Raw genomic sequence first — 17,276 nt, 5'->3', positions numbered from 1 at the left:
TATATTACATATATCATGTGAAATATTCGTGTGGCTAATTTGTCGCATGTAAATTAATAATTTTGTAATTTTACAAGAGGAGTAAAATAAAAGGATATTGAATTAAATTTGGGATCATCTCCAATTAATTAAATACCGTTTGTAGAAAGGGTGTGTAGGGGGTGCTAGTACCTTTTTTCCACATAACTGAACTCCCGATCCTGATCATGGTAATGCAGATCGATTTTATTCTTAATTGGGTGATAATCACGTATTTTAATCACATTCCAAAAGGTTAGTGGTGATTCTAATACTCATTTTTCATAAAAATAAATATATTATTTTCATGTCGCCACCCTGGGGCACCTTCGCTCCTGGGACGTTGTGACATATCCGATTTTAGATTTTTTGTTTTTATAATTTTTTACAATGCTTCCAAACAGCCGTTTAGTATTTTCCCACATATATGAATGGACGGAATTGCCCCTTCGTCGCATGCCAAAAAGCAGCCGCGTTGGTTGATCTCTTGCTCTTCGCGTGGAGTATCTGTCACTTACAAGTCTGACTGTGGCGTAAGTAAATCCACAAAACACTGAAATCAAATCAAAGCAAGAGCAAAAGCAGAACAGAGGAAAATGTCGAGAAAAGTGGTGGCGACTCAGCTGCAAACCCTAAACCAATGGCGATCCGCCCTAAAACCGAATCGATCCGTTCCTGCTCGATTTCTTACTTCTGCGCCGTCACCCTCCTCTTCCTCATCCTCCCCTACGACACCGTTCCGGTCCTCCGCCCCCTCCCACCATGCCATTTCCGATTCCGGTACGCATGTCTATGTATGCAATTTGCATTTTCTCAGCAGCTAAATAGAGCGTATCAATATAAATTTTTTTTTTGCATCTTTTGATTTGATTTATGCATACATTTACGATATCATTTTCTGCGTGATTAATTTAGTTTAATTAATTGTTTTTTTCTGTTGTTGTTAAATGATGGTAGAAAATTTTCTATCGAGGGGAATGAAGAAGGTTGATGATATAATGCCGATTGCCACTGGACACGAGCGTGAGGAACTTGCGGCTGAGCTTGAGGTTTTTATAATCTTTGTTTATTTTCTTTATATGCTTATCGGGATAATAGTTTGATCAATTTGTGATGATTTTGATCTGATTCAATTGTTTTATATAGGGAAAGAACATTCTGGAGATTAATTATCCGGTTGGGCCTTTTGGTACCAAGGTTAGTCTGAACTAAGTTATGCTTTCTCTTGCTGTCTGCTTTATCGGAGGTATTATGTTTCTTTGTGGAACTTATAGAAATGTGATAATTTTTTTGGGCCAAAATGTTCATAGGCATCAATGGGCATCAGTTTCATAATTTGTTAATCCCTATTTTAAAGTTGCAATTGTAGGGGTGGTTTGATATTACTGTCAATAATTTAAAAACCGAAAATCAGAAACGAAAACTGAAAACCAAAAATAAAAACTAAAATCTGAAAATTGCAACCTAGAAGTGTGTTCGGTTGATTCAATACCGATGAACTTGGAAAAGAGGGTCGAGGGTTGGAACGAATCTATAACAAGAATTCTCGGAATTCCTTAGGGATTCTTGATTGGTGTTGAGCTAACTATAGTGTAAATTCGTATTTCTTTAGTTAATAAGATCCAAAAGATTTATCAATCTCAGGGGGTACAAATCCACATAGCGGGCCCCAGTGGGAGGCTCACACAATGGGCTATTAGCTTAATGGTAGAGCTTGTCCCAGATAATTGCGTCGGTATGCCTGACTTCTGAGGGCTCTTAACCACATAAATAGTTCAATGTGCTCATCAGCGCCTGACCCTGAAATGTGGATCATCCAAGGCACATTAGCATGTGTACTCCTCCTGTTCAAACCGGGGGTTTGAAACCTAACTTCTCCATAGAAGGATAGATGGGGCAATTTAGGTGACTAATATGTAACTACAACAACAACAACAACAAAATCAAGCCTTACTCCCACTAAGTGGGGTCGGCTATATGAATCCTTTTCCGCCAATTTATGCGATCATGGACCATTTCTTTTGATAGATTCAAAGATATTAAATCCTTACTCACTATCTCCTTCCAAGTTATTTTAGGTCTACCCCTACCCCTTCTACTGCCCCCCACAGTAACTAAGTCACTCTTCCTCATAGGTGCACTATAAGGCCTACGTTGCAAGTGTCCATACCATCTGAGTCGTCCCTCCCTTATCTTATATTCTATAGGAACTACACCTAACTTACCACGAATATGTTCATTCCTTAATTTATCTTTCAATGTTATACCACTCATCCATCTAAGCATGCTCATCTCGGCAACTTTTACTTTTTGGTTATTATGTTTCTTCGTCGCCCAACATTCTGATCCATATAGCATAGCTCGTCTTATAGCTGTCCTATAAAACTTCTCTTTCAATTTTAAAGGTATCCTACGATCATATAGAACACTTGAAGCACTTCTCCATTTTACCCAACCTGCTTTAACTCTATGCATTACATCATCTTCAATTTCTCCTTCAGCTTGCATAATAGATCCAAGGTATCGAAATCTACAAGTGCTATTTATTTCTTCATCATCAAGTTTAACTTTGTCTCCAATATTCCTCCTATCATTACTAAAATTACATTTCATATATTCTGTTTTATTTCTACTTATCTTAAAGCCTCTAGATTCCAAAGCTTCTCTCCATAATTCTAACTCAGCCTCTACTCCATCCCTAGTTTTGTTAATTAATACAATATCATCTGCAAACAACATACACCATGGAACCTCCTTTTGAATACTCTTAGTCAATTGGTCCATCACTAAAGCAAAAAGATAAGGACTCAAAGCAGATCCTTGATGTACACCTATGGTAATTGGAAATTCTCTAGTTTCTCCATCTATAGTCCTTACACTAGTCATTACTCCATCGTACATATCCTTAATGACATCGGTATACCTACAACATACACCCTTTTTTTCTAAAACCCACCATAGAACTTCCCTAGGTATCCTATCATATGCTTTCTCAAGGTCAATAAATATCATATGCAAGTCCCTCTTCTTTTCCCTAAACTTTTCCATTAATCTTCTTAAAAGATAAATAGCTTCTGTGGTAGATCTCCCAGGCATAAAACCAAATTGATTTTCTGAGATCTTCGTTTCTAACCTTAATCTTTGTTCAACTACTCTTTCCCATAGTTTCATTGTATGACTCATTAGTTTAATTCCAGGGTAATTATTACAATTTTGAATATCTCCTTTATTTTTGTATATAGGTATTAAAGTGCTTTTCCTCCATTCATCTGGCATTTTCTTAATTTTTACAATTGTATTAAATAAATTAGTTAACCATATAATTCCGTTATCACCCAAGCATTTCCAAACTTCAATTGGGATGTTATCTGGTCCCATAGCTTTCCTATTTTTCATCTTTTTTAGTACAAACTTAACTTCGTTAACTCTAATTTTGCGAATAAATCTTATATTTTTAGTCTTTTCCTCATTTGACAATTCTAAATTTAAGCCTTCTATTTGGTTTTCATTAAACAACTTACTAAAGTAACTTCCCCATCTTTCTTTAATATCTTCGTCCTTAACCAAGACAATATCATCCTCACTTTTTATACATTTTACATTTTCTAAGTCCTTGTTCTTCCTTTCTTTAGCTTTAGCAAGTTTAAATATATCTCTTTCCCCTTCTTTTGTACCTAATCTATCATACAAACTATTAAATGATCTATGTTTAGCTTCACTAACGGCCCTTTTTGCATCTTTTCTTGCCTCCTTATATTTTTCAAAGTTATCTCTGTTTCTACATTTTTGCCATGTTTTATACCAAATTCTTTTTGTCTTTATGATTTTTTGTACATCTTTATCCCACCACCAACTTTCTTTGCTATTTGAGAATCTTCCCCTTGATTCACCTAAAATCTATTTTGCTATCTTTTTAATAGAGCTAGCTAATCTATTCCAAAGAGTATTTGAATCTATCCCATCCTCTAAGGTCCAATCCCCATCTTTGATCATTTTATTTTTAAATTTTATTATATTTTCTCCTTTTAGGTTCCACCATCTAGTTCTCCTACACTGGTTTATTTTATCCTTTTTCTTCCATTTTTTAATGCATATATCTAACACTAACACTCTATGTTGTGTGGTTAGACTTTCACTTGGAATAACTTTACAATCCTTGCATGATAAACGATCTACTCTCCTAGTTAAAAAAAAATCTATTTGACATCTATTTTGCCCACTTTTAAAGGTTATTAAGTGTTCTCCTCTCCTCTTAAAGCAAGTATTCATTATACTAAAATCATATGACATAGCAAAGTCTAAGATCATCTCCCCAGACTCATTTTTGTCTCCATATCCATATCTTCTATGTATCATTTCATAATTTTTTATTATCTCTTCCAACGTGTCCATTCAGATCTCCTCCTATAAATATTTTCTCAATCCCTGGTATGCCTTATATAATACTATCCATATCTTCCCAAAATTGTTTCTTAAGATTTTCTGCTAAGCCAACTAGAGGAGCATAGAATTTTAATTAAATGCTATTGGATGTAAAAATCAAATTCAAATACAAGTATAGTTTTCATTTTCCATCTCATGGAAAACCCTTTTTGCTTCGTTTAGCCCAATCATCCCTAGAGTAATGACACGGTAACTCCAATGATCCAATTGTTGAATCAATTAAAACCTATAATAATTCCTAGTAGAAGAAAGATAAGTGTTGTGCAAAACACTCCTTTCATTCATATTTTGGATTTCACTAAAGCAAAATAATTTGTTTAATAAATGATTAAAAACCTTATGTTTTTTGAAACTGAAAACAAAAATTGAAAACTTGTTTGGTTGTTTGTTTTCATTTTTTTTAACCTGAAATTAAAATAAAAAATTTATTTGATTGCTTGTTTTTAAATTTTTTCTTTTCCTTTTTAAATTATTATAAGGGCAAAAGACACTGGCCTCCCTAAATTAAAAAAATCTATTTTATTGTTTGTTTTTAAATTTTTTCTTTACCTTTTGAAATTATAATAAGGGCAAAAGACACTGACCTCGCTAGTTATGTTATTTACACTTGTTCATTTGTTTGAGGGAAGGAGAAGAAAAAAAATGAAGGAAATTCATTTTTCATTGCACTTCTCTTTATATTAAATATTATTAAAAATAAGGAATATTTTAATATAATCAAAATTTAAGAAAAATCAAATTTTAATGATGAGCAAAATATTTTTGTTCATTGATTTCGAATATTTTCTAATTTATTTCTCATTTTTTTATCCATCGATAGTGAAGAAGCTCGAAATTCATTATTTACACTTGTTCATTTGTTTAAGGACAGGAGAGCGGGTGGAAATGATTGAAATAGATGTTACCATAAAGTAATAAATATAGAAAAAAGATGATAAAAGTATCAAAACGAAGAAAGCAATTACTACACATTCATTGAAAGAAAAAACCTCCACAAGTCTATTAATTCTTACAAATTGGAATAACCAATTAATAACAAAAAGTGGAAGTCATGTAGTTTCCTATTACAATAAAGTTACACAAATCATTCAAAATTATGATGTTCATTACTATAATCATAACACATCTTTTGAGCAATTTTGTCATGTTTATGAGCCATGATGTGGAGCTGTGATGGGGTAGTATTATATTCTAGTCGAGGGACATTTGCATTCGTTCCTTCTCCAATAACCATATCTTCTTCTCCAAATCCCTCAAATAAGTCATCTTGACGAGCATTCATTCTAATAAAATTGTGTACAACATAAGCATTCATTCTAATAAAATTGTGTACAACATAACATGCAATTACAGTATGCTTTTGTTTCCAAATGCTGTAGAAATTTTTGAAAGTATTGGAAATCTGCCTTTTAAAACTCCAAAACATCGTTCTATGACATTTCGCAAAGAAGAATGCCTATAGTTAAATAACTTTGTTGGGTCTTTTGGTCTCCCCTTTCCTCTATAGTCTCTCAAATGATATTTCCTCGATACGGTGAAAGAAACCCATACTACATCCAGAGTCAACAAGATAATATTTTTCTATATTAAAAATTTATATAAGAATTTATAAAAATAAAACAAAAATGTGCTACAAGTTTTAAATTAATACCTTGAGGCATCGAAAAATGATTCTCAGGTATTGATACAATTTCTAAGAAAATTCTTGAGTCATTTGCATTTCCCTCCAATCCAGCCATCACAAATGTGAAAAGCATGTGAAATGAACATGCACACATCACATTCTGTGTTGGCTCAATTTTTTTTTTTCCTCAATATGGAATTTTTTCGTCACCAGGCACACGAACAGCAACATGTGTCCCATCAATAGCTCCCATACAATCCTATACATAATGAAAAATATACTTAAAACATAACTGCATACTTCGTCTAAGAACATTAATGAAAAATATCACTCGATTGTCATACCTCAAAATATGGAAACTATTTGGAATTATGGTGTATTTCTGGAGGAACATTGTCAAATGATGGAGGTTTGATAATTCTTTTTGCAAGTTGAATCATTGCATACAAGAATTTATGAAAATATTTGGATATGGTCCATGTAGAATGTTGAAATCGCTTAGCATTATCACGAATAGTATCAGAATGACAAATAGTCGTAAGAAAAATTGCTACTTGCTCTTCAATTGTCACATTTTTTGTGGACTTCAAGTCACCCCATTGTTTCAATTCTTCCCACAAGTTGAAGAAAGTATATTTATCCATGTGAAAAGATTCATAAATCCTATTAGGATTACCATTAAGGAGTTTAAAAACCCAATCATGTCCTGGTAGAATAAATGTTCTACATGTTAGTTTATTCGAATGCAAAGATTCATCCTCCAACAAAGCCAACGTAATCACAACATTCCTAAATGTCTCCTCGTTTGAATCTGTTTCAAAATCTGACAGATTATCATTACTACAGCATAACACAAATCAATACTACAACATAACACAAATCACACGATTATTTAGCAGAACCAAAGTAGGCATCATCCACGAGTAATATACATCCACAATTATTACATAGTGTAACATAGAAAACGCATATCATAATTATACGAGTAATGTCTTTAGCATAACTTAAAACAATCATGATCCACAATTATTACAAAACCATATTAAAACGTTAAGTAGTTTAAAAGAGATAAAATATAACAACCAATAAACTGAAATTGTCAAGTGACAAAGGCATAACATAATTAATGAACTAAAGAGTGAGGACCCAATCCCTTTTCTTCTCATCAGACATGTCTAAAATGATCTTCTTATACAAAGAGGAGTCATGCAATACTTTCACTGCTTTTCCATATGGAGCACCCTCAATACCTAATGCGTCCAAAGTTTCAAACACTCTTTCATTGCATTTGCTTCACAACTGCTATTGGAAGTTGCTTCAAACCCGCTATCTCCAACTGATGATGATACACTGAACTTCTGTTCAAGTATATCATTCTTCTTGATATAATGTTCACCAAGAGTTGTCAAAACCTTCTCTATTATAGAACTCATGGTTTTTGCCCTTTTTTCCTAGGATTAGAAGACTTCTCCTTGGATGAAATAATATGTCCATGTTCAGTGGGGATATCAGGTCGGTCTTCTTCATTGTCTACATTAATGCCACCATGACCTTCGTCTTCACTCTCTGATGGAGAGTTAGTGGAGGGATGTGCATTAGCACTAGTAACTGTAGTGTCTTCAAAAATGAAGCACATGTCTTCATATTCTGGGCAACCCCTTCTAAATATTTGTCCTAGCCTATGTACCTATAAGAATTAAATACACTAGTTAAAACCCATCACTATTAAAAAAATAAAAATCAAAGAAACGACAACCCTATTTCCTCAACAATGTATGTAGGGTATTAGATCTTTCCTTGCTCAAACTTTCCCAACATTTATCATCTGCATTTACTTGGCCTGTTAATGAGTTATAACCAATTTCAGTCTCTGAGATTAAGGCCTTGAAATGCCTTTGCCTTGTCCTCAACTGGTTGTATTTGTTCTTTAGCTGATTATCATTATAATCCTTTAAAAATTTGTCCTTAAGTCCTTTATTTATTATTTTCCAACCTGATTTTGAAAAGGTTGTAGTGGTTCGATTCCCTTTGTTCACCTCCTCAACCATTAAGTCAATTAGATATCGTTCAATTGCTTCATGCCACACATCCTTCTCTTCAACCTCCACAGTCATTTGTATCATTCTGAATCTCAACAGTTTCCCTTTCATAACTGAAAAAAATACAAGATAAATGTTGTAGGAGAATCAGGCAGTACACATGAGCACAATGGGCACTTAATGCAACAAAAAAGTGTATGCGCTTTCCAGCCCTTGGATGAAAGGATGCAGAATGCCCAGAGACAAGGAATCCGTGTCTTGCTAGAAAACCTAGATCCATCCTTAACCTCATTGGTAGAAGGTATATAAAGGATATGATAGTTCTTATATGCATTAATTCTAATATCCAAATGAATATGGTTTGGGGTATTGTTTATTTTTAAAATATTGATTCCATGAGTGCACTGTTCACGTTAGTATGCTACCATTTGATGAAAATTTTGGTTAAACTTGGTAAAGACGTGTAGACATAACAGGTTATTATGTATTAGATATGTGTAGGGTATTTTGATTAAAAAAATATTAGTTTCTAAAAAGAATATATTTTGTATAGATAAGATGAAATTTAATTTTTTATATGCAATGTAATTTTTTCTACAGGAACAATATTAACTCTTTGTATTGCATGTGCAGTAATCATGCTTTTGATTTAAAGAATATTAAATGTTATTTAATTTATATACTAACATAGTGTAAAAGGACCTTTGAGTAGAATTCAATACTTTTGAAACAGAACTCCTTCATGTATTAAAAGTTAAAAAATTTATACTAATTGTGATTTATTTATGTTATAACTATCATTTTTTGTTTCTTTACAGTCTATTAGTGAGTTTCTTATAAACCCAAATTAATTTGACTTCTGTTGTATGAAAAGCACTTCTAAATTTATTATTTTATTCTTAGTATTTGTCTTTTAAGAGTGAGGTTTATTGTTTATGTGAATCACTTATATTTTTATCCAAATTTGGTGGAAGTTAATTATTTTTGGAAATATTTTGTCTTACTTTTAAAATATAATGGACTTTTTTGCCCACAAACTAATTTACATTATTTATAGTTTTATATATGGTATAGATTATACCCTTAATACGCACATATGAGATGTTAACTCTGTTTTTGTTGGACAGACTGCCAAATTACCAGCTCAAAATATGGAATTGTTGTAATATGAGGATTTAACAACACTGGTCAAACAATAACAATAACAATAACAATAGTAATAAAAAGATAAGGCTTGCCTCTAGAATTACATTATAGCTGCTCTACAGGGATATTCAGATTCTGACAAATGCATGCTGCAGTAATCTAGTAAATTTTTTTTTTTTTAAAAAAAATTACATTAAATGTATGTCATGATTAATAGTTTTATGGTGTACCCGATTTTGCTGTTGTTTGGGAATAAATTGAAACTCTCATGTGGGCAATAGTAGAGGACCATGTCAAAGCTTTATATTGATTGCATTGCTATCCAACTTAACATTTCAGACGAACTTTTCAAAGAAACTGAAAAAACCAAAATTTTTAGATAGAGTAATAAGAAAAAAACACTGAAATTGGGTACCTCTCAAGATGCACAGTACATGGTTTGCCCTATCCCACCCCAAAAATGAATTGGACAAATTTTATTTCAAGATTTGCAATTGAACAGGCAAGGAAAATACTAGAGATTGAAGATCCTGGCTGCAATGGTGTGGATTGGCTTCCAATTGCTGGCGGTGAGGAGCTGAAGATGACTAGACAGAGAGGCGAATGAAGAAGGGATTCCAGGGGGAGGAAGTGCTGTGCGAAGGACTTGGCAGAAGCTCCAGCAGCTGATGAGCATAGAGAGAGGCAAACAAGAGGCGAGCGAAGAAGGGAGGACGAGCTCTGTGGCTGGAGATGGTGAACGAGAGGCTAACGCAGAAGGGAGGAAGAGCTGTGCAGCTAGAGATGGCATATGAGAGGTGAACAAAGAAGGGAGGAAGAGCTTTGCGGCTGGAGATGGCAAATGAGAGGCGAACGAAGAAGGGAGGAGTAGGTGTCAGCACAAATAAAAATGGGGGCAGCAAAAATGAGGCAGAAAGTGCACGGGCTGGGGTTCGAACCAAACCCTTCTGCACATCACCGCTTCTTCTCCCGTTGCAAAACCAAGTGGAAACCACTTTTTGTGGTTTTCCACTTTTTTGGAAACCATGAAAACCGTTTCTCCTGGAGGCTTAAAGAAAACGCAGCCAAATGTGTTTTTGTCATGCATTTTGCATCTAGAAAAAACGCAAACAGAAAACCGGAAACGACAATGATACCAAACGCACCCGTAGCTTTCACTCTGTTCAGATGAAAATGAGACTAATTAAGATCAATACTAGTATAATTGTTACTAATCTGGGAGCGTTCTATGCTTAATTGTGGAATAATTATTGATGTGTGCACTAAATGAGTGATATGGTAGAAACCTATTGAATTGTCTAGGTATTATCTAAAGGTGCTTCTGTTGATATTCACAGAAGGGTGAAAACATTGTTAAGAGGATTTGCTAATTTTTTATTGAATGTGAAATATGTTATGTTATTAAAAGGGTGAGCAATTTTGACTATGTAATTGAAATGACTAAAGGAAAATTTAAAGAAATTTTGCATGGGCATGAATATGGATTTGGTTGTTGGCTATTTGGAGGTTGCTAGAAACTTTACTGGCTGGAATATGTCATTTAGAAGGAACTTCAAGGACTTAGTGATGCAGAAGAGCATTAACAAATTACAGCCAAGAGAGAAATTGAAAGAGATAGAGGAGATAAGGGGAGGGGAAGAACAAGAAGGAAGAAGGAAGAAGGAAGAAGAAGAGAGGATGAAGAAGGGGATACAACTGGGGAAGTAACACATTCATTCCTCAATTCAAATTCAACAATAACCACCTCTTACATGGCTTTCACCCACTGTTTTTAAGAAAGCATAAAATCAAAAAAATTACATATATTCTTCAAAAAATACATGAAATTACAAACCCATCCCTAAAATACATAAATATTATGAACAAAGTCCCAAAATACATAATCCTACTAAAGCAAACTAAACGCACAATAAACTACTAATTAATTATGCACATTTGGGTTTAGGACCCAACAATACCTTGACTTAATTCTTTAAAATTGGCTTCTAAATTGGGTCAAAATGATCTGTTCAAACTTCAGATTCCAGCTTTTGTCTTATATCACTTGAAGTTGGACCAATAACCAATTCTAGTTGTATGCTTTAAGAAAATGGGTAGAAGGGAGTAGGGGTGTAATCGGTTGACAACGGTTTGGTTGTGGGCTAGACCGAAAACCAACTGAATTTTATGGTTTTTAATCTTGGAGGACCGAAACCGAAACCGAACTGAACATATTATCCCCTAGAGAGCCAAACATTGTGCGGTTCGGTTCTGGTATTTTTGGTTTTTAACTGATTTTTTTTTAATATTCAATGGTTTTATTTTCCCAATGGTGCCGTCTCTCCGTCTCTCCCTTTCCTCAGATCGCCAGAAATCTATCGTCTCCTACCACCCACCAATGCCCCACTGACTATGCCGGCAAGTCACGAAGTGCTAGAGGTCAATGAACATGATGAAGATCAAAATCTGCTGCAACTTGAGAGCAGGGAATTTTGGCTAAAATGGTGACAGTCGAGACGGGGAAGGAGATGGCGACGTTCAATTGCGATTCTGATTTGCGATTGTCGTACGATCAGGTAACCAATCTTTTCTACGATCACCTGAGGTCTGACATGAAATTATTGAATTCTAGCAAAACCAGAAAGATCAGCCTCGCTACGAAGTTGTATCCGTTGCTGGACTCTTCGTTTGATAAATTGACTCTGCTGTGCGAGAGCATCGCAAACTTCTCTAGTGTCTCAGATTTTTCTGTGTAGAATTAGTTCTGATTTGCTGGGTTTAGTTTGATTCGCAAATTAGAGGCTTTCATTTCAAAAATGCAGTTTGTGAGGTTGCAGATTTTGCTTCGATTTACACTTCACAGAGTGGCCGTTGCTGGCCGAGTGGGGACTGGGGAGGGAGGCAGAGCAGCAGCAGCGCAGCGCAGAGGCAAAGCTGCACCTGCAGAGGGTTGGGGACTCGGGGGGGGGGGGGGGGTGTTGATTGAGATTGAGAATGTGAGAAAAAACCTTAGAAAAAACTTCATGCGGATCCAGTGTGGTGCAGTCTACTACAAGTAGGATAATGGACCAATCATATCTTAATTAATTATATTAATTTATATTTAAATTGGTTTTCTGATTTTTCAGTTCAGTTCTATTTATGGAACCGAATACCGAAAAACTGAACTGCTTGTGATTTCGGTCCGGTTTCGGTTTGGTTTTTCCTTTTTCAGTAATTTTTGTATACGCTTTAGAAGGGAGAGGAGAGAATGGATCCAGTTACATACTAATCTGGCATCATGTTAAAGTATTTCTACTGGCTTCTTTACCAAAAGGAAGGGGAAAAAAGGGATAAAAAGCTTCCTTGCTAAAGGCCAGAGCCCCTTTCATTTGGAAGCAACTTGAAATAGAAATTTACATTTGGGAAACATAAAAAGATGGGCGTTTCTGTTTCTAATAGATGCACTCTCTGTAAACAAGACGAAAAGACAGGTTGCCACCATCATGGTAGATGAGTGAAAATGCTTTAGACCCTGATTTATGGAACTTCGGTAATTGACTTGGTTGTAGTTGAAGATTTTGAAAGAGTTAAATGCAGGGAGAGGTTCGGTTTGTAGAAGAAATGATGAAGATATATGGATACAATCCCATTGGTATTTTTTATTTAGTTTGGAAAGAAAGAAATGCTAGGGCACATGAAGGAAAAGAAAAATCACTGGTTAGCATAAAAAAATCTGGTTTTCTACACTTAATGGTCATGTGACGTCTTTCAAAGCTTTGATTCATTTGTAAATTTTGTGAGCGACATCTGTTGTTTCCTTTAATCCTCTGTTTTCTGTGCATTCTTAACTTCCCCTTGGAGTCTTATTGCAATATTAACACATTTACTGGTACGCAAATGTAAGACAACCTGATTGCTTGTTTCCATTTCATTTGAAATTTCTGCCCTTTCTTCCCTCAGGGAAAGTGTTCTGCCCTCTCTTTCCCCATTTTATTTATAACTTTTTATTTAATTTTTTTTATAGATATATTAAGTAGTTCTTAGTCATTGTCTATTAATATGTCAGCTGGTTTTAAAACATCCAAGAAACTTACAAGTATAAACATTATTGTCCAAGGTGAGTTTGTGAACTTGTCCTTATGGAAGGTGATGTTCTTTTGGGTTGTCCTTTGTTGTTTGTTCTTTATATTAAAGTTTAGGTAATCCATGATTGACATTAATAATGCTTTTGTTTAATGCTTTTTGTTAGGAATCAACTTTGTTTGCTGCAATTTTTGCTCTTCGAAATGAGAGTTTTGTTTTCTTTGATATTATATATAAATTGCACCATTGCAGGCATGCTGTCCTGATTTATTATTTTGTTGTCTTCAAAAAATTTTAATTGGATTGGGAGTTTCAAAACATTTTTCATTTGTATAATTTCACAATAATTTGTTCTTTTTGGTAGCAAGCTGCTTGTTGAGAGCTTGGGCTTGCCTAGTCAAGAAGTTTCATGCTCAAGAGAAGTTGCTAAGAGATTAACTTCGAAGAAAATTGGTCGGAAGAGAAGTTGATAAACAAAAATTATTATCTTGCAGTGGCTAATTTTCATTGTTGATCTTAGGGATTTGGGTTTCTAACACAGAAGTTGGCTTTGATTTACTCTATATTATTGCAAAGTATTGAGCTGGTCAATTGCATTATTTTGTGTATATGCATATGTATCTAATAATTGAGCTTTGAAGTCATGAATCTTGTAGGATTGTCGGAGAAGTTTTTAAACTTCGCCACAATCCATATTTAATTTCTTTTCTCAGTTTTTATTTTCTTATATGTTTGTTTTTCCAATTTTTATTTGATTTAATTGAATTTATTCAAACTTTGATGTCTTGATCATCAATTGGGGGAAGCAAGCTCAAACTTGGTGATACTTGTATGAACAGAGGTTGTAAAGCTCTACAAGGTCTGTTCAGATTGGAACATACTGAGCTAGATGTAATTCATTGAAATCAAGCAACCTAATTATTTTCTTGTCTTGGTCGTGCTTGCTCGCTCCCTAACCCTTGTTGGCTAATAGTGGGCATGAAGAATACCTCTTGGATTATTTCACCCAAGGTTAATGGTTTGAAAGACAAATGTAAATACTTATTCAAACATTACAAGTAAAATGCCAACACAGGATAAGAAACTGGATGCTGCAGTTCAGATGCATGATAATTTACCTGTTTGAAAAGAAAATTTATGTTGGTGAAGAACATATTTATCAATTTGCAGGCATGCTATGCAGCATGGTTTATTAACATGTTTGTATAATGCTGTTTGATGAGTGGTGATGACAACTTAATTAACATGATGTGTTTCTCAAATATATTTTTTGGGCCTTTTTCTCATTTAGTTATGTTACGGGATTGTAGGAAGCACCTGCTATTGTTAAGTCTGTATATGACAAAAGAATAGTTGGATGTCCTGGTGGCGAGGGAGGTAAATCCTCATATTATTGTCTATTATTTGCTCATTTTTCCTTTTGATCTATGTAATAGTTGAGGGCCTGCTTAATTGTGCAAAACAATTGTCATTTTCCATTTTAGTTTTCCAAAGAATTACAAAAACACTTGGTTATTTTACAATATTTGTATAAAAAAAATTGAACAGTAAAATTTTTTGGCACTATATGCTTGTGGAAACAGTTTTATTTTTACTTTTAATTTTTCAAATAATTTTAAAAATGTCACCTTGTTTTCTGATTTTATAAATTTTTATAGAAAAGTTGAAAAATAATTTTTTATTTGTTTCTAGGTTTCTCTGCATTTGGGGAGCATGGAATTCAGATCTTGACTTTGATTTGTGTGTTGACAAAATTTTTTTTTTTCTTTTGGACAATATTTGACACCATTGATGATTAACCATGTGTGGACTGTATAAATTTGCAGAAGACGAGCATGATGTTGTTTGGTTTTGGCTAGAGAAAGGCAAACCACATGAATGCCCAGTCTGTTCCCAATATTTTAAGGTAATGTTTTCTTCCCACAATGCTAGTTGTTTTGTGATCCCTCCATCCTCTTCTCTCATCAGTGGTCAGAAATATTAGCTTGGTGTTTGTCATAGCCTCTTTAGTAATTTCTGTTTGTCTTCTGGGTTTTATTTGGGGAGTGGGGTATTTGGCGTTGGGTGTTTATTTTGAATTCTCGTTCTATGAAGTTTTTCAATTCATTTCACAGTTGGAGGTGGTTGGGCCTGGAGGATCTCCCGATGGCCACGGAGACAACGATCATCACTGATCAATCTGGCAAGTTTTTCAAGAAGAAATAAATTTTAGTTAGATGATGAGGGGACACTTTCGGATACTGCGTTGCTTCGAATACCTTCGTTTTCTCTTTGTTTTTGGCTTATCCTCAATTCATAATTTCCGATGATGATTTTGGTTGGAGATATTTGTTTGTGGTGAGGTTGGTCATCCATTATGTTAGCCTTCATTGCATAGTCAAATAATTGATGGCTACATTTGATTCTTTTGTTGAAATCAATTTTTCCTTATCTGGGCGCTATATTGTGTCAATTGCTACCACAAAGTTCATTTATGGAAAACAAAATTTATAGTAAACTGATGAAAATATTTGATTATACACATTGTTGATTTATAGTCTATTTTTTTTAAAAATTTAATAGTATTATAACATAATGTTTTTTATTTTTAATAATATTTGATATAGATGGAATAAAATAAAATATTTGTTTCTTATTTTATTTTACTTTCTATTTTTCAAACAAATTTCTTAGTTCAATTATAAAGAAAACATCAAAAGATTATTTTATTTTTTGGTCAATTAGAAATTCACCATAGCAAGAGGTAGCTCGACTTCTATTTCATACTCTTTATTTAAACTACTAGAGATTTACAAAACTATTCAGTCTTAAAAATATCTTGTAAGTAATGTTTGGGTGCATTAATTTTAAATCTTGAGTTTTGATTTGTGTGAATGTTAATGAAATTTAATGTAATTTTACCCTGCATTTTGTCAAAATTTATACAAATTAAAATTTAAAATTTAAAATTTATGTTTCCAAACAAGAGATTAGGTTTTATTACAAAACAAATCTAATAAAATGACTAATACTTAATTTTAGACAAATTAAACCATGATGGTAGTCATCACAAAAAGTCCATTTTCTTCTTTTAGCATTGAGCTTTGCCGTATGGCAACACCCCTCGGTTTTCAAAAAATAACATTCAATTTCGGTGTTTTCAAAAACTACCAAAGAATTTCCTGAGTTTTAATTTTATTGACAAAATAAACATTCCATTGTGAACATGTGAGAGAAAAAAAAAATACTTTAGCCATAATAAAATAATATTTTAAAATGACACCTGTTTAATAAATTAAATTGAAAAAATTGATCATATAATGCCTTACTAATTAAGCGATTTGAGGGCCTAATGGATTCTCAATATAACTTGTTTATCCACTCCAGACATCAGCATAAACAAACTATTATTGTTTTATTTTTTAAAAAAAAATATGAAAAATAAAAATTAATAATAAATCATACAAATATCAGGTAATTATAATACTACAAAATATTCGTGACATGTAATTTTCATAGAAATTTAATGACTAAATACGTCATAAAACAAATAGAACATAATTCAGTATTTTTAAATTTAAGTAACTTATCAAACATAGTATTAAAAAATTAAACTAAAATTTTAAAATTCATTATTATTAATTAGAATTATAAAATTGGATGTTAGTTTTTCTACATGTAAAATATGATTGCTAAGTTGATAAAGAAAAATCAAGTTCATATTGACTGGTTGATCATTGTTCGTGACAATTCACCAACTTTTCCTGATTTTATTCAAGTTGCCATATTATTAAATATGATATTCAACCATACCCAAAATAAACAAGTCACAATTCACCCAACTATTCGATTAGAGTCGATTTTTTAAATCATGTTTTATTTGTTAAAGATATGTTTAGTCTTATATGTTTCATGAAATGTATATAGCAAAAATTTTGTAACAATATAATTATTTAAGAATTTTTTCTAACTTGTTAGCATTA

General features: G+C 33.2%; 1 protein-coding gene across 2 annotated transcripts; it reads left to right on the top strand.

Moving 5' to 3' along the window:
- The first annotated feature begins 474 nt into the window (after positions 1-474).
- Positions 475-15,744, top strand: LOC131150873 (cytochrome c oxidase subunit 5b-1, mitochondrial-like). Of its 2 annotated transcripts, XM_058101921.1 has the most exons (6): positions 475-798; positions 976-1,067; positions 1,165-1,215; positions 14,625-14,691; positions 15,141-15,220; positions 15,429-15,744. In XM_058101921.1, exons 1-6 carry the CDS (start codon positions 615-617, stop codon positions 15,486-15,488), a joined length of 534 nt encoding a protein of 177 aa, XP_057957904.1. In that variant the 5' UTR covers positions 475-614; the 3' UTR covers positions 15,489-15,744. The 2 variants fall into 2 exon arrangements, with proteins under 2 accessions (XP_057957904.1, XP_057957903.1); XM_058101920.1 differs by having other exon boundaries at positions 15,141-15,744.
- The last annotated feature ends 1,532 nt before the right edge of the window (positions 15,745-17,276 follow it).

This window comes from Malania oleifera, chromosome 3, assembly GCF_029873635.1.
Source record: "Malania oleifera isolate guangnan ecotype guangnan chromosome 3, ASM2987363v1, whole genome shotgun sequence".
Lineage (NCBI taxonomy): Eukaryota > Viridiplantae > Streptophyta > Magnoliopsida > Santalales > Ximeniaceae > Malania > Malania oleifera.
The sequence above is the reverse complement of the archived record's forward strand: the minus strand, read 5'-3'. Positions and strand labels throughout refer to the sequence as shown.